The sequence below is a fragment of the Thermobia domestica genome, chromosome 9 (genome assembly GCF_964235325.1).
Source record: "Thermobia domestica chromosome 9, izTheDome1.hap1.1, whole genome shotgun sequence".
NCBI classification, from domain to species: Eukaryota; Metazoa; Arthropoda; class Insecta; order Zygentoma; family Lepismatidae; genus Thermobia; species Thermobia domestica.
In genome coordinates this window covers 179916709-179935310 of record NC_137462.1, presented here as the reverse complement: position 1 = coordinate 179935310, position 18602 = coordinate 179916709, and the positions used below count along the sequence as shown (strand labels likewise).

The 18602-nt window shown below is 36.1% G+C and overlaps 1 protein-coding gene across 1 annotated transcript in view; it reads right to left on the bottom strand.

Annotated features, from left to right (window-relative positions):
- Positions 1-3439: 3439 nt before the first annotated feature.
- LOC145660477 (uncharacterized) overlaps positions 3440-18602 on the bottom strand; it is a 126673-nt gene continuing 111510 nt past the window's right edge. The window contains exons 6-7 of the mRNA XM_081725548.1: positions 7242-7448; positions 3440-3923 (exon numbers count right to left, since the gene is read on the bottom strand). Coding sequence (XP_081581674.1) covers positions 3699-3923; positions 7242-7448 — 432 coding nt within the window. The 3' untranslated portion in view covers positions 3440-3698. The remainder of the gene's footprint in view (positions 3924-7241; positions 7449-18602) is intronic.

Here is an 18602-nt window from a genome sequence, read left to right as displayed (position 1 = left end):
TTGCTTCGAAATGTGTCAGCACAGGTCATCTATAACTAAATCTGAGCTACATTTATACGGTCTCATATATGTACTAAATATACGAAAAAATATGTATATGGACGTCTATTCTGAAGAAACCACCTATTATTTCCTTTTTACGATAACAGAAAAATAAAGTACAAGGAGAGTCCTGCCATAATTACTACAATTTTTACAAACTTCAACTGTGATATAAATATTAACCTGAAGAAAAGTTTCTTAAATATGTTAAGTTTTTGATGAAACACTAATACCTGTTATTAAGTGTCTGTGAAACTTTCTAGAACTGTTATTGTTACACACTCTTATTAATAATTTTGTTTCCCAGGTTAGATAAAAAAGTTATAACTCCTTTTCTCCACAATGAATAGGTTTTCTCATAATATCCTAGTTAATATTTCTTTCAGATTTCGCTATAAGAGCACTATCATGTACAAAGCGAACACTCCTTTCTTATCACTAACAGAAATATCGTCTTCTCTGTGTAGGCTGATCTTCACTACCTTCTATAAAAAAAATATTGAATAATTTTGAAGGAAGGCAACAGCCCCGTTTTTAATTAAATTTTCTTCTCTCATTCCTGGCAAGTTTCTTGTAAGCCTTTCATCTTTCCACTGTACCCCAATTTTCTTTAGCATATCTCTCTCAATATATTGCAGTTCATTCGGGCAATCATATTTTTCGAATCAACAAACACTACGTATATTTCCTTTCTTCCTTCTCAATAAATCTTTCACTAACGGCAGTGCGCACCAACCAAGTTTCAACTTTAAGTTCCAATCAAGTGGTGGATGAACTAGGTTTAACCAGAACGACAGATTTTCCTTCGTTGATCTTGATTAGTCTACAGTACTGAACCAAATGTACTGAATTTAGATTTTAGATGGTGCAACAAAATTTCTTCAACTACGTTGAAGTTAGAAAGTTCAATTTTCAACTCGTTTTAATGAACGATCACTTAAACTTTGTTGATGCACATGGACGCAATTATCTTAAATCAACTCATCTTGTGTATTGTGCACTTTGTTATTCTAAATCATACTCCCCCTTCTTAATTTATTCATATATTCTTGCATATTTAAATTATATTCAATATATATATATATATATATATATATATATATATATATATATATATATATATATATATATATATATATATATATATATATATATAATTGAAAATCACTATGTTTGAGACCATAAATATCCTGAACCGCCCGACCAATTTCGATCAAATTTGTAACATGGATGAAGTTCGAGGCTGGGCTGGTTTTAGGCTATTCACTTTGATTGTAGAACTGAGGTTTGGGGAGGGGTAGGGTGTATAAAAATTAAATACAACTTAATAGCTCCTGAACCATTTGACCGATCTTGATCAAATTTTCAACATAGATGAGGTTGAGGCCTGGGATTGTTTTTATGATTTGACGGAGAAACGTAGGGGAGGAGATTTATAAAAATCAATTTATATAAGACTGAAAGTGACTATTTTTGTAACTTAATATCTCTTGAACTATCCTATCGATCTCAATCAAATTTTCAAGATAGATGAGGTTCGGATCTGGAAACATTTTTCTAATTTCACTTTAACAGTAGATTCTAGGGGAGGGGGAAGGGAAGAGAACGTATAAATATAAACTAATAAAACCTAATAATTTTTGAACCACCTAACCAATCTCGATCAAATTTTCAACATATATTAGGGTCGGGCCTTGGGCGTTTTTTATCGTTTCACTTTGACGAGCCAACCTGGGGGAGGGGAGATATATATGTAAAATTAAAATAAAAATGACTGGCTAGGTGACTTCAGTACTCTTGAACCACCCGACCGATCTCAACCAAATTTTCAACATACATGTGTTTAGGGGCAGGGATTACTTTAGGCTATTAACTTTGACGATGCAACGTAGGGGAGGCGGAGAGAAATTTAAAAATGATCAAAAATGACCGATATTAGTGTTGAATCCATAGTTTTCGTGGTCGGTGAGAGGAACAGTAACACTTCTGATTCTGTTTCATTCCAAGTTCAACTCTGATAGTTGGGAAGGGAGAGAGTACAACGTAGGGGAGGGGGATAAGCATTTAAAAATGATCGAAAATGACTAATATTATTGTCGAATCCATAGTTTTAGGAATATCTGAGATTAACAATGACAATTCTGATGTCGTTTTCTGCAGCACGGAGAAGGAGAGGGGGAGCTATATATAATAATGATCGAAAATGACCAATATTACTGTCTAATAGTTTTCGGGATCACTCAGATGAACAGTGACATTTCCGATCCGGTTTAAATCCAAAATCAGTCCCGCCACTCGGGGGGTCGAATTTATAGTTTTCTGGGTTGCTTAGGTGAACAGTGATACTTCCGATCCCATTTAAATTCAAATTCAACCCCACAACTTGAGGGGGAAGAGATATTTAAAAATGATCGAAAATGACCGATATTAGTGCTAAATCTACATTTTTGGGGTCGCTAAGATGTACCGTGACACTTCCGATGCCATGGCCAGCAACATATATATATATATATATATATATATATATATATATATATATATATATATATATATATATATATATATATAGTCGAAAATGACCGATATTAGCGTTGAATCTATAGTTCTTGGAGTCGCCGAGATGAATAGTTCTTTTGATGCTGTTTGAAACCAAATTCAGCCCCGCAACTTGGGAGAGGGGGAGATAATAAAATGATCGAAAATTACCAATATTAGTGTCGAATCCATGGTTTTCAGGGTCGCCGAAATGATCAATGATCTCCCTTGCCGTTTAAATCGATGCCATTAAAAACGAAAACAGCATATTTCACGGGTACCAAACACATGAGATACGGAATTATGCATTTAAATTTTCATTTCAACCTAGCGGAGTGAGGTTGTATTTAAATATAATTCAATATTTTCAATAATATATTAATATAATATAATATATATTAATCAATATAATATATATTGATATAATTCAATAATATATTAAATATAATGTGCTAGTATTTAAATATAATTCAATATTTAAATTAACTACAAGTTTCGCCGTGCAGGATGTTCCTTTAATTTGAGGGGAGAGTTTGCATTTGATTTTTTTATTTCATTTATTTATTTATTTGTTTATTTGCAAGTTAAGGAGCAATTCTCCTCTGAACCTCTGACTGGTTTTCTTCCAAGAATTTGAGCTCCATCCTGGCTATATGGTTAGCGTGGTGTTTTTGCCTTGACCTGGGTTTGATTCCTGGTGAGAGGTTGTGGCTTCGAATCCCACGTTTAAGTTGTAAGAGTACGTCTTATATAGCCCTGCTGCTGAAAGAGACATTAAACCCCAACCATACCCATTCAACTTCTATGAAAAACTTGAGGCAATATTCCAATAATGGCGTATACAAAATAAAACTCATTTGCCAACATAGTGTAGTACTTTATTAAATAAGATTTATTTATTTATTTGTAAAACTACATAAAACTATGAACTATATGGTGATAGCTGCAAAAGGCGCAGTAACAACAAAGGAAGCCCTAGTTGTGAGCAATGAATGTTGCAATGGCAGGAAAAGAAATAGGAAGACAGAGCAGCTATTTACACAAGTGGCACCTTACTTTCATCTATGTCTTTTCAATCTTTTTGGTCTCTTGGAAGAGACTACAACATTATCTTAACGTGCCTACGAGCTAATTGTACTAATGCAACCAACATGCATTTCCAGATCCTGGCCTCGAGCTGAAGAAGTTGAGGAATTCTGTTCACCCAACAGTGGTTGCGTGTCGGCTTCCGAAGTGGGAATTCGGTGCTTTGTTTTATTGCCAATACAAAATGATGGACAGCAGAACCACCATTTCTGATGGGAGTCTGGGAGCAGAATTTGAGCAGTGAAGAAGAGAGACCAACTCTGTAAAAGGAAACAGAACAAAATTATGCAACAACCAACAACATAAACAGGTAGACAGAAGACATATACTACAACACGGAAGAGCCGCTACAATTGAACGTGATAAAGTGAAACTTATAAGCGAAACTAATAGAATTAAATTTTTCGACACATATTTTTTTTTTTAAAGTTATGTTTGACTATGGTTTCCGGAGAAACAAATTGACTTCTAAATTGTTAGAAATTTGTTAAATTTCCTGAAGAGGTGGAAGTGGGATAACAAACCTGAATACGTAATATTAAATGAGGAGTTATTTTCAAAAAGGAATATTTCCATTTCCAGTTTTTCCGTTAAATTGATCTTTAACGGTTTTTGAATTTTCGGGATGCACTTTATAGGATTACGCAAGAGAGTTTATGCAAAACTGAAGGTTTTTGGTGGAAGTCGCAATGTAATGTTAGTTGTGTCTATAAAAAGGAATATATTCCATTCACTCTGTAAAATTAGCAATTGTGGAATATTTTACCCCAAAGATTGAGAAACCATCAAAGTTTAATTTCGCAAAACAAAACCAAACTGGAGATGGAAATATTCCCTTTTAAGAATAATATCCTCAATTGGCAATGTGGCGGCAATCGTCTACAAATTGAGAACGAGTTCAAAACAAAATGAATTTAAAAAATAATTTCCTAACGCTCACCACTAGCACCAAATTTAATTCCCTTGTAAATCTAAATACTTAGAACAGTGGTTTTCCATAGGCAACAGTAGTATCAAACACTATGGCGATGGGAGAACATCTGATCTAACTGTCCTCAATATTTGAACTGGAGCGTAGTTATCAAATTAGAAAACGGGAGGATTCTGTGCGGTTTGTGATCAGTCCAATTTGCGACAAAATCCATTTTAGTCCATGTAACGACTAACTTTGATTGACATAGTGATAAGACTAACGAGACACGAAGCAGAATTCCAGTTTGCTATTAAACAGTGATTGGTTCTTTGAACGATTCACGTGAACAGGATAAATCATTGAGTACGCGAACACGAGTTACAACTTTGTTTCGGAGCCCAAACGCAATCCTAGTCGCCGATTTTACACCTGAAGTACAGATGGTAGGCTATCTTCAGGAACGGTGACAATGGCCTACTTTGTCCCTTGAAAATCACTTCCCCACATATGTAGCAGAATGAATCTGTCGAATTGTTGCAAGTTCTCGGCATGTTCGTTTAACAAATGTCAATATTTCACGCAGAAATATTTTTCATCTACGGTATACACAGACACAGAGTAAGACCACCTTCTAACACGAAGATCAACTCGAAACTGAAATATTTGTTTCACGCGACAACGTGGTGTATGTCTTGGCGCCTTTTTCCAACAATCTGTCTGTCGTCTAGACAAAAGGGAGGCGACGAATGATCGCAAGTTGATTACGAAACCTTTCTCCGTAAATAACGCCTAGGTTTTAGTGTATGCAGTGTGAACGACAATAAATCTTTGCAACCCAAAGGGACGGGGTACTTTTTCCGGGGGTCGTGAGCTAGAGAAAAGAATGTTCCTGGGATATAGCCTAGTAACCGTTCTTGGAATTCAGAATTATGCACTCCAAACACGGAAAACACATATTAAATACGAAAAATACGATTTTTCTGTCAATTATGGAAACAGCACCCCGCCAAAAAAGACCTTACGTGCTGGAACTTTCTCGATGAGATATTCGTAATCAGCTTCTCGAAATCTATCCGGTACACCCTTTCACTCTCGTAAAAATTCAGAATTATACACTCCAAACCCGGAAAACACATATTAAATACGAAAAATACGATTTTTCTGTCAATTATTTAAACAGCACCCCGCCAAAAAAACCTTACGTGCTGGAACTTTCTCGATGAGATATTCGTCTCTAATCAGCGTCTCGAAATCTATCCGGTACACCCTTTCACCCTCGTGGGAGGATTTTCATGCCGATCAGTGTTATCGAGTCAATCGAGTAAATCTAGGGCCGTCTTAACACATGTACCCGGTGGTGACTTGTCCAAGAGCCCACTAGTAGTATTACATGTGTTACAAGTTAACTTTATTTGTATTAAGAAGCCCCAGGACACTGGTTTGCCCAGAGGTTCATAATGCTCTTAAGATGGCATTGAGTAACCCAGAATAATTACAGAAGGTATGTCAAAATCAGTCTTTCAAGTGGATCAAATAGTTGTCAGTGTAAAATAGTGCAGGCCAAAAAAGAAAAAAACAACTTAATGATGCATTCAAAAAGTGAGTAAATACTGAAATTTGCTTTAGTGCTTTAAAAAACAGAATGAACATAAGGAAATTTGGATACTAGTTGGGTACCTATTGCTTCTTCCGAACCACCTGGTATTTTCTTTTTGCAACCAGCTTTGGGATGTATAGATACATGCCGCTCGCACAAACAAATTTCAGACCAAAAATCAGATGAATGTCTGTTAACTTAGATATCTTTGTAGACTTGTTTCTTTTCTTAAATGAGGAAAGTTATTCACATTGTAAATTATATGTTTTCTATTATCTTCTCGGGATTAAACTAGATTTACATGCGGTCCTCGAGTCGCGAGTTTGACATACCTGGTTTACAGTATCGAATCAGAATAGTAGATTAGTGGTTGTTTTTGCTGGTATGCAAATATGTGGATGTGGCTCTCCCAGGGGAAATCGCTGTTGCCAGAGTCTATCATGACAAGCAAAAGTTAGTTTGATTGCTTCTCCGGACAGAATATCTTGTCGGACTGTTACCTATTGTTAATGGCGCAGTGATAACATTGTGGATAACGAAACATCTCTAATGCTGGAGATTTGCAGAATAGACACGTGCTATTTCTAAGATGACAATGGCTGATATCATGTTCCAATGGGTATTAGATTCTAGTATAGAACCAAAAAAATGTTTGCCAAATAGATTAACATGCCCTGAGATGTGTGGGATGAACTGAAACGTTGCTAAGATCAACCGGACGTGTTTGATAGCTGTATCTCAAATAATTGACGGAGAAGACCGACGAAAGAAAATACTTCCAGTCTTTTATAAACTTGGGGAATATTTAACTCACAGGAAGACTATCGTAACTGCATCATGTGGTGTGTCCACGAGGTACTATATCGCCGAGGCTTTCAAAGACATAAAACAACAGATTTTCTGTTACTGCGTAGTGCATTTTTCATTTGTGTATAAAGTTGCAGTTCATACTATTAAATATTTAACGCAAGAAAAAGAATCCATATGACTAATCTTTGTGTATTTGGTCATTCATACAAGTAGGAAAATACAGAACATATATATTGCTTATAGGAATAAATAACTTACGAGAAACCCATTAATGGCAGCGAACAGTAGTGGAAATATAAGAATAGACGAATTCTCCAATGCCAAAACAGACAAAAACCAAGTAACAGCAAAGATTGGCAACAACATGGATCCGCAACGTAATGAGTTCCTTAGATTCTCAGCTTCACATCGCTTCTTCTGCGACGATAACAAACGAAGGCCTAATACCACCAATATTGTATTACACTGAAAGTAAAGATAAAATATTATTAGTAAATGATTATCAATATTATATTATGATTTGTAAATGCTAAAGGGGCAAACATCATGGTTTTTCTTCTTGACATTTAAAATAGACATCATTATCGTCTAAAATAAATTGTTTCACAGCAATTATGTAGCGTTTTTTAGTTCTAGGACGAGAGGGGAACGCATAAATATTGTGAAGGTATGTGTATTTAGACACATAACAAAATATTTTATTTTGAACTATGGGACATTTTATTTTAAAACTCATTACATAAAAAAGCATAATCATTCATTTAATGTTAAATCACTTTTCGATTTTTTTTCTAAGTTCATTTGCCTTTCCTACTAGGAAGTCTTATTGCTGTCTGTTATTTCCTTCTTATACTTGTAATTTCTTAATTAATAAAAACAACAGATTGCTTCCCCGTCCACATTCCTACCATCGCCTTACCTTGGTTAATCTACGAACACGCACTTTTTCATCAAGACGGAAGACATGAGGATATGAACCCGGAAGGGACGCTAAACAAAACGATCGACAGACTTTTGGAAGAGGCAGTCGATATTGAATTGGAGACGAGTTAAGATGTAGAACGCAAACTTCATTTTCAAGCTTACGATAAATTTAGCTTCACTCTGTCCTAAAGAGCATCTTATTTCAGCTAACGTTACATAGCTGTTGACCATGATGAATTGCTTTCTAAAAAGAAGTTTCGACTCTGATTGAATTTGCGGTCTTCGTAAAGTTGGTTTTCCTCTCCGGGTATCGCTAACCCTTAACTTTCAACTGCTTGAACGACCAGCCAACCAGATAGAGAGATGGACAGACGTCAGCCCACTGGAAGAACCATCAACAAGGCAACATCAAGATCTACAAGTAAGTGCAAGTAGGTTAACCTGTACTAAAAGTTGCTCCCTTTTCACCCCTTTTAACCCCTCTAACATCACAATCTGTTTCCTTTTGCATATGTTTGATTTTATTTATATGCAACCCAGGTCAGATCCCGTATCTTACGTTCTGTCAATTTCAATGCATACAAAATCCTGGGTGCAATTTGTCGGTTCTGACATCCCCAATCCCGTTGTCTATAAGCACATTATCTGAGCTCTCAGACCGACAAAGGGCGACTGCACATGGTGGTAGATCCTTTAAGATCCTCATATTTTCAAATATTTTGCTTTAGTTTGTTCGCCGCTCACCGTTAGAATTTGATGAAATTCTATTTGTTTTACCACCCTCGCTCCACCCTCTCAATTTGTTGTGTTATTTTGTTTTATGTGCTTTTTAGCCATACTATTTAGAAATATTTAGAAAATATGGTGAATTCTAGCATTATGGTACAAGCCCGACTTACGTCTCTAGATTCGATTGTGCGCCCCACATTTTTCACGGCAAATATGGGTAAGACGTTATTCGTTTTTTGAGTATTTTGAATCTTACTGCGTCATTTATGAGTTCAATGCAGTGAAAAAGCGTCATTTGCTTCCATATCTATTACGGGACGGGGCCTTGGCGCGGTTTTTAGCTTTAACTAGGACAGACAAATTTGTGAACTTGTCGTATGTAGACATGAAAAGACGTTTGATTACATTATTTGGAGGTTTTGTAGTTAAGAAAGTTACGGAACACACCATTCGTTCTAGAGATCAAAAAGAAGGGGAACCTATTATGACATATATTTATGAGAAGCTAGATCTCATACTTAGTTTCGATAATGCTATGCCCATACAACAACAAATCAATTTCCTAGGTGAAGGATTATTGCCTCAGTACTTTAAGCTCACATGCAATAAGACGTTTTTATCCGTTGATGCGTTGTGTGAACTCTTATTACAAGAACAGTCAGCTGAATTAATTGTGAAGTATAAAACCTTTATTAAAGCTAATTCGAAAGAACAAATTTTGCAGTATATTACACCGGAATTTGTCACTACGATAGCTGATGTTTCATTGCGCGATAATTCTCAAGTTTCATTTCCTCTCGAAGAACAACAGGAAAGAAAAGAAATGCCTGCATGTTTGCATTATGATATCTTATCCGCTGGGAAAGAATGCGGTAATCAATACTATGTAGATTCTATCCCGCTTTATCAACAGAAATGTAACTCTTTTTCTTCTTTTTGTTCCTCTGAATGTAAGAGAGCCAATAATAATAATAATACGCACAATAGAATGAGCTCTACAACGAATACTTCTGTTATTGCTAAGAACAAACAGAAAGGCGCGAAGATAATCATATTACGTCTGACGCAAACCATAATATACACTGTCCAGCTAAAACATTAGTGTGCAATATGGCACAATTCAAGGGAAGTGATAATTGTAATGTTTTAAATAGCGGAAATAGTTCAGGGAATAGTGAGAGACCTGCTTTTAAGACCACACGATAACTACACCTATTGTTAAGAATAGGATTCTGCCTTGTATCAAAATTACTATTGGAAATAAAGAGTATAAAGCGTTGTTGGACTCTAGTAGTCAAATTTCTATTTGCACTAGGGAGCTTCTTCCTCCTAACACTAGACTTGTTAAAAGACTACAATCATCCGTGGCATCTCGGGTAAAGGGCTTGAAACTAACACGTTAGCTGTGCTGAAGTTCAAAGGTGACGGCTATTCATTTACGCATACTTTTACAGTTGTAGACAAATTTGGATCTTCTATTTTGTTGGGGAATGATTGCTTACTTCCTCAGCATGTTACTATTAACCAGGATATTCACGTAGTTCACATAGTTAGGTTTGGGAAACCCACTGATTACGCGCTACCTGAGAGTCATGCTATAGGCACAGTTTCTGAACAAACAGCGAATTTAATGCAAGCGTATTTCATAACAGCGAAATCTGTTACTTTACTGCCAAATTCCAGCGTTTCAGTACCGGTTAGTAAAATTAATGATTTAGTGGGAGTTAAGAATATTTTGCAACCCAATGAGAAAATCTGTTCTAAAGCTGAAATCTAGAGTGGATTATGTTAATCGTGTCATTAGAGTAGTCAACCCAACCAACAAAAAGTTGTGTTTAGAGAAAAATCTTCATTTAGGTGCAGCTATTGACATTAGGCCGGGTGCACATTACTCAAATGATACAGATAGTGTTCAAAATCATGGCTTAGCCAGTAAACAAGACAACACTAACTTTCCTGCTGGTTTTGACGTCAAGCCTGTGGACATTAACCCTCAACTTTCTGACGATCAGAAGCAAGTGTTTTATTTTGTTATAGAGGAGTATAAGGATTGGTTTTCTTGGTCAGAGGATGATTTTGGAGTGGCCAAGGGTTACGTACATGAAATTAAAATGCTAGATGACGTCCCAGTTCACACTAATCAGTTTTCAATTCCCCTCCACTTAAGAGAAGAAGTTAAAAAAAACAGGTTGATACTTTGCTCAAACAAAAAGGTCATTAGGAGGTGTATATCGAGTTATCTCACCCATTCTTCTCATGAAAAAGAAGCCTGGATCTTTCAGATTTGTTTTGGATGGCAGGCGCATTAACCTCCATATTGCACCAGACAGTTTTCCTGTACCGTAGATAGAAGTCATTATTTCGCGTCTTAGTAAATGTCGCTACCTGTGCTGCTCTGACTTACTCAGGGGGTTCTTCCAGGTGAACTGAATCCATCGCTGAGGAATATCAACATGTCACTGCCTTTTCAATCCCAGGAATTGGGTCTTTTTGTTTTACAGCCCTCCCGTAGGGTCTTATTACTAGTTCCGCTGGTTTAAACAGATTAGTGAAAATGACACTGGAAGGATTAGAATCTGAACAAATTTTTGGGTACCTTGATGATTTTTTCTGGGGTGGAAACACTTTCGAGAATGTTATCAATCTCACCAAGAAGTTATTTCAACGAATTAGTGAACGTGGTCTTAAACGTGCACCAGGAAAAACGAAATTGGCTTATTTTTCATTAACGATTTTGGGAGACGATATTTCGTACGATGGCTTGCGAATTTCAAAAAAATAACTGACTCCATTAGTAATTATGAACGTCCGAAGACGAAAAAACATGTGAAAAGTTTTCTAGGATTAGCTAGCTTTGTAAGACGATCGCCATATTTAATGCATTATAATCCGAAACACCCTGTATACTTGTTCTGTCATGCATCAACACGCGGTCTCACTGCCGTACTCAAACAACCTATATGTTCTCCAGATGACCCAGAGTTAGCACCTATATATTATTGTAGCCGTAGCTTAAGTAAAAGTGAAAAACCTTGACATCTTTATGAACTTAAACTTTTGAGCATTATATATCCCTTTCGATCCTTTCGTTATTTTTTGCTAGGACGTCACTTTTTCTTGAAAACCGATTGTAAGAGTTTATTGTTTCTGAAACAGACAAAAAATGTAGGTAAATTTGCAAGGTGGCTTAGTTTTATTGAACAATATAACTTTACTGTGACACATGTATCTGGGTTGTCTAACATAGAAGCTGACGCTCTTTCACGTTTTTCTCGTGCCCCGAGGGACATTTCTGACGAGCAACAAAATGAGGAAGATTTTCGAGTATTTTCTTCCACTGTTACTGAGTGTAACAATATGCTAAGTGAGGAGCCTTCTCTCAGAGATGAACAAATGAAGGACCCGTTTTATAAGGATATTTTTGATTGGTTAGAAAATAAGGAAAAGAAAAATCCGAAAATTGAAAGACAAGCATTTTATTTCACGGTTAAAGAAGGGATTTTGTATAGAAAACAAAAAACATCTAGTGGTATGAAATTTTTAGTTGCTGTATCTGTATTTCCCTAATATGAAACAATATATCTATCAGAAATATAAGGAATGTTTAATTTGTCAGACAAGCAAAAATAAACCTGGTTCTGCTTATGGTATATTGCAAACGTATCCCCAAGTGCCGCCCTTCTATCGCATTTTCGTAGACATTGGAAGGGTGTACTCCCCGAGTAATATTTTGAGTCATAAATGTTTGATTCTCGTTGTCGATGCTGCTACCCGTTATACTATTTGTGGTTCATTAGCAGATATAACAGCGTCTTCTGTAAGTAATTTTCTTTATGAAAATGTAATTTTGAAATACGGTATTTTTAAAGAATTAGTCACAGACAAAGGTCCATGCTTTACAAGTAACCTATTCAAGGAGTTGTGTACAATGATTGGAGCTAAGATTCGATTTGTAAATGTTCAAGCTCATGACGCTAACGGGACTGCTGAGATAGATATCCGAAATATTGAACAGAGACTGAAATCTGCGTTGTGTAATAAGGATCAAGGAAAATGGGCCGAACTGCTGCCATCTGTTGTGTTAGCCCACAATGTAACTGTCAATTTATCCTCTGGATACAGCTCTTTTGAACTTTTGCTTGGATTCCGAGGTAGAATGCTACACGAAGCAATTTTGGACACCCCCTGTCAATTTCAGGACAATGCTGAACGTTTACGACAACTTGGAGAAATACGAGACAAAGCCCATGATAAATGGTTCCAGAGACATAAGACGGCAACGAAATTCTATGACACACGTCATTCGAAACACAATTTCAAAGTCGGATACAAGGTATGGATTTTGGATAGTACCATGAAGAAAGGATCCACGAGAGCTTTCAGTGGACGTTATTCTGGTCCAGGAATCATTCAGGATATTGGCCATCCAAATTCCTATTTTGTTAAGTTCAGGACTGCGCGAGGAAGATTCAAGGTTGATTCGATTGCAGTACAAAGATTGAAGAAGTACTACGAGAAACAGGAGAAGGAAAACGAGGAAGAGAGAGAAGATGACGTTAACTTGGATATACAAGACGTTGTTGAGAATGCTACTGCGAATGCCTGCTGTGAAGAAGCACAGGAAGAGAAACAGAAGAGAGAGAAAGAAAAAGAACATTATGAAATTGTTTTTAATCCTGCGGTGAACATGATAGAAAAAGAAGATATTCCATCTATGAATCTTCGTGAGGTTGTGATTGCCATCCAATTACTCACTTGGGCTGAAACAGGGAAGAATTGTTCCGGTTTGAAACCGAAGTTTGGTGCCAATTCTGCATCAACAAAATAATCAGTGTTTTTCGAGGAGATATCGCTATGATTAAAGCTGACGCTGTTGTCAACTCCACGAATGAATTACTTATTCCATTAGGAGGAGCAGATAGAAGTATCCAAGAAGCTGCAGGAGAAGAATTTCGTAAAGATTGCGAGAAAATACGTTCTTTGAAACCAGGACAAGTGAAGGTTGCTCCAGGCTATAATCTCCCCGCTGATCATGTATTATTGACGTGTGGTCCCAGAGATGCAAAGAAGAAGACTTTGGAGAATTGTTATAACAATTGTTTTGATTTGTGTTGAAAAATCAGTTTTCAACTATGACTTTTCCATGCATCGCTGCTGGTGCATTTCATTTCCCTAAGGAATCTGCTGTGAGGATTGCATTGTTAAATACACGAAAATTTTTAGAGGATCATTTGGACAACGTAGACTGCATTGTATTGTGTATTTTCGACAAGAAGAATTGGGATCTCTATCAGCGTCTTCCCTTGTATTTTCCCTTGGAAGAAGGAAAAGAAACGGAAGCTGTTTCTCTGCTATGAAGTTTTTTTTACAAAAAAGGAAAGAAAAGAAGACGGTACTCAAAGGAAGATTTGATGGATTAGGAACATCTGTGAAGTTGGTGACGAATTTTGTTTTGACACTGGCCATGTCATTATGGAATTTGTTTTGGTTTGTTTGTCTTTCTAAGTCTCGCCGGCAATAACAATTACAACAAAGAGAAGGAGAAAAAGGAGTACTCATATAGACATCATTGTTTCTTCAGTTACTTAGAACTGTTGGCTAACTTTGTAGAATACATTCTCTTTCTTGGTCATCTTATCAACAGCTTATAAACTGAATAAATTAATAACTAGGCGCCAAATCAACATCTTATTGAAACATTATGCTTAGCGGAAGAAAACAAGAGAGATAGACGCAACTGTGAATTGATATTTGTGTGCTATCTATGTTATGATAGTAATGAAAAAGGAATTCCTACGGTTTTTTTTTGCATTTTTCAAGATGCAATTTATGACCCAAATGTGGATGTAAAGAAGAATGAAGTTTTTCTTTTCCTGGATTATTTTGATTTGATCTACAATTTGTTATTAGTTATTGGGCATACTCAGTCAACGTACTCTTTTAAAAGGAATATTCACTGTTATAACCTCTTGTGTGATTTTAGTGATCTTTCTGAATGATCAGTTTTTCATTGTCTACGGTGTATATAGTAAACTTGCGTATTTCATCAAGAAGATGACTTGGGATTCATGTATGACGAAGATTTGTGCTTTTTATGATATGTATTTCTGTATATTTGAAGAATTGACTTGATTCCACATTTTCCGGTGGGTATACGTACTTTTACTTTTGTACAAGAAAGATTTTTTTTCTTTTAGCGCATATTTAGTTAGGGATTTAGGAATATGTTTGGTGATGGTCTGTCATGTTGATTTCTTTAAGGTTTTAATAGCCAGTGCAGAGGGCTATAACTCTGCCAATACGTCGGTCATTGTGGAACTAAATTCTGCACAATTGGTTTTTCTAAAACCTGAAATCAACATTCTTTTGTGTTGTTTTATCTGTTCTTTCTATAAGTAGCTAGATTATTTTTTTCTTCTACGCGTAATGATTACTTTGATTATAGAGTTAAAATTTTATTGGAATTGGAGTTTTATTCACTATATATAGATATACACGTTTGGATTACGGTTTAGTAATTACTTTTGTTTTTCTCCCCCTGATTTTTCGTCGATTTTTATTCATTCCATTATTTTATCCAATTATTGTCCCTACTCTCATATCTTACGTGTTTTAGGCAGTCATTGACTGTATCCCCTAATTTTTGTGATGTTACTATTATATACCTGTCTACCCTACTCCTATGATCTACTTGTACTGAATGAACTTTCCAGTTATGTGATGTGTAAGGACATTGTACCTGTGATTTCCAGACCTATGTTTTGTGCTTAGTGATGCTGTGTTTACAACATCGACGTTGCTGTGTTTACGTCATTTGGCATTGACTGCTCTGCTTTTAACTGTGTAAGTGTTGTGAAAATTTATACTGTACTCATCATTTCTCACCATATGATTTCTTTCCAGACCATATTTGCTGCTGTGTCTTTATTATGAAGACTAAATAGAACTACAAAGATGCTAATGTTTTTTTTTTTAAATAGAAAAACTAAAAAGTGATTTTTTTGTCTCCGAAATGTTTTCATTCGGGACTTTGATTTCACGGGGTGGATGTGTGGATATGTGTATTTAGACACATAATAAAATATTTTATTTTGAACTATGGGACATTTTATTTTAAAACTCATTACATTAAAAAGCATAATCATTCATTTAATGTTAAATCACTTTTCGATTTTTTTTTCTAAGTTCATTTGCCTTTCCTACTAGGAAGTCTTATTGCTGTCTGTTATTTCCTTCTTACACTTGTAATTCCTTAATTAATAAAAACAACAGATTGCTTCCCCGTCCACATTCCTACCATCGCCTTACCTTGGTTAATCTACGAACACGCACTTTTTCATCAAGACGGAAAACATGAGGATATGAACCCGGAAGGGACGCTAAACAAAACGATCGACAGACTTTTGGAAGAGGCAGTCGATATTGAATTGGAGATGAGTTAAGATGTAGAACGAAAACTTCATTTTCAAGCTTACGATAAATTTAGCTTCACTCTGTCCTAAAGAGCATCTTATTTCAGCTAACGTTACATAGCTGTTGACCATGATGAATTGCTTTCTAAAAAGAAGTTTCGACTTTGATTGAATTTGCGGTCTTCGTAAAGTTGGTTTTCCTCTCCGGGTTTCGCTAACCCTTAACTTTCAACTGCTTGAACGATCAGCCAACCAGATAGAGAGATGGACAGACATTAGCCCACTGGAAGAACCCAGAGTTGGCGTGGGTCAATGAAAACTTGACCCACGACCCACTGACCCACCACCTACCGTGACACACGACCCACTGACCCACCACCTACCGTGACCTACGACCCACTGACCCACCACCCACCGTGACCCATTCTGACCAACGACCCACCATGACCCACTCGGACCCACCACCCACCGTGACCCATCATGACTCACCACCCGCCATAAATCACTCTCATCAACTGTGACCTTCTCTGACTCACCAAAATCCATCGTCATCAACTCTGAACATGATTCACGGCCTCTTCTGTACTGACTAAAGAGTTTACACTTGTAATAAAACAAGATTGTGAAATTGTCACTAATCGGAGTTTGAATTTCTCGTCAATCGCTCAAGCACCACTCTGTTACAATAACGGTAGATCTGACCTTTACAATATCAAATGGTAAAGTGTTTGTCAGTGAGGAAACTGAAGCACTTCGAGGTGGAGGGAAATAAGTGTGTGCCTAAAATATATTTGTACTAAGAGAGTATTCTTGCAAGTGTTAATTTCTCAACGCATTCCAAAAGAAACTTCTATTCACAGGAAAATACCCCAAGTACAATATGGAAAAGGTCATGGTTTCTCAGTCCACAGTACTTTACTCACAAAAAACTTGAAAAATCAGTTTTTCATAGTGTATAAAGGTGCTCGGGTACCCTCTGTGAGAGCATCTCCATAAAGTATGCTCATAATTGTAATTTGTGTAATCACTAAAACACCACGTTAAATTTAAGTTACAAATATGCATAATTGCAATTATTATGAATATTTATTCAAAGTAGTTTATCTAAAACAAAGAAGATACTTATTAAAAATTAGGTACAAAGTTGAATAACACAAATAAGCCATTAGTAATACAAGTATACATTTTCCATAACTCGTAATTTGCCACCTTAAAACAAATCTGAAATCGGGTTTATTTTCTGTTGGCCTCCAGAACTTTTTCGTGGTAAATCATCCGCAGCGGAATGAAGTCCACCCTTCAGCCAAGAAATAACTAGCTCGTCTACTTTGAGGTTGTCTACCCGTGGGCCATTAACATTGATGAACAATGTTTGAGCACTTAGTCTATTTCTAATATCAGTCAGACTAACGGGGTAAATTCATAAGGGGATATCCCCGTTCGCACTCTGTCGTTTAAGTTGATAATACTTCTACACGATTCTGCAACTCCTCATCGACAATCTGCTTGTTAGACTTAAGTCTGATAACGATTTTTCTCGGTCAGTTTTGGAATACTCAGCAAGAAGTATCATCTCTCTATCACCATACAACATCTTTTCCATATCGACCATGTCAGTTGGCAATGTCGACTCATGGAGAATAGAAACTTCATCTACCACACCTTCGATAGGGGATCTTGTGCATAAATTACCAATTAAAGCCTGATAAACTGATGATTTCTTATTTGTTTATAAATTTAATTTTTGTAATTACACATGAAGGTTTGATGCCATTACCAAGTTTCCTCCCCCCTCTAGAAAGCGAAAGGGAACGAGATTCCTGGAAAGTGTTCAGAGGTGAATGGGAATTTCCCTCCTTCTTCCCCTTCAATTACCACACGGCTGTTTGTCATGGGCCAAATTACTATGAATTTCAATTAAATTATTATAATATAATTATTTCCTTGATGAATTATCGATACTTTTCAGTGGAAAAAGGATGAAATTTGAAAGTCCCAAATCAAGGTAAGTAGACCAACGTAAAGAAGGGGAAAAAACAGTAAAATTTTCCATATAATTATGCGTACAATCCAAACTTAAAATTTCCGTGTAATTAAGCTTACAGTACAATTTTTTTTGTCTATTTTTCTCACAACTTTATGTGTTGATTGTCCTGTGCTGTAAGCGCTCCATATAATAAACATGAGCTTCAGCAATTATTATAGTAGAAAGCAATGGATATATGAAGCGAAGCACTGTATTTTTTGTATCTCAATTAATAATTGTTTCTGAGTTTGTTTCTGAACTAATATCGATCGTTTTCGATTATTTTTATAAACCAATCCATTACCATTTTTCAATAAAGTCCCCGCCTTCCATAAAGGAGAATTTTTAAAAAAATGCTAGGACGCATTCTGTTTATTTTCAATCAAGAATTAATATACTGAATTTCAGCTCCGTAAGTTTAACGGCTTGCGAGGTACTCATTTTTTTTCGCAAAAATTCGGATCCTCAGAACCTCCTTAGGATATTATGTATTATAGTGAAAGCAATATAACATCCCAGTTTGGATTA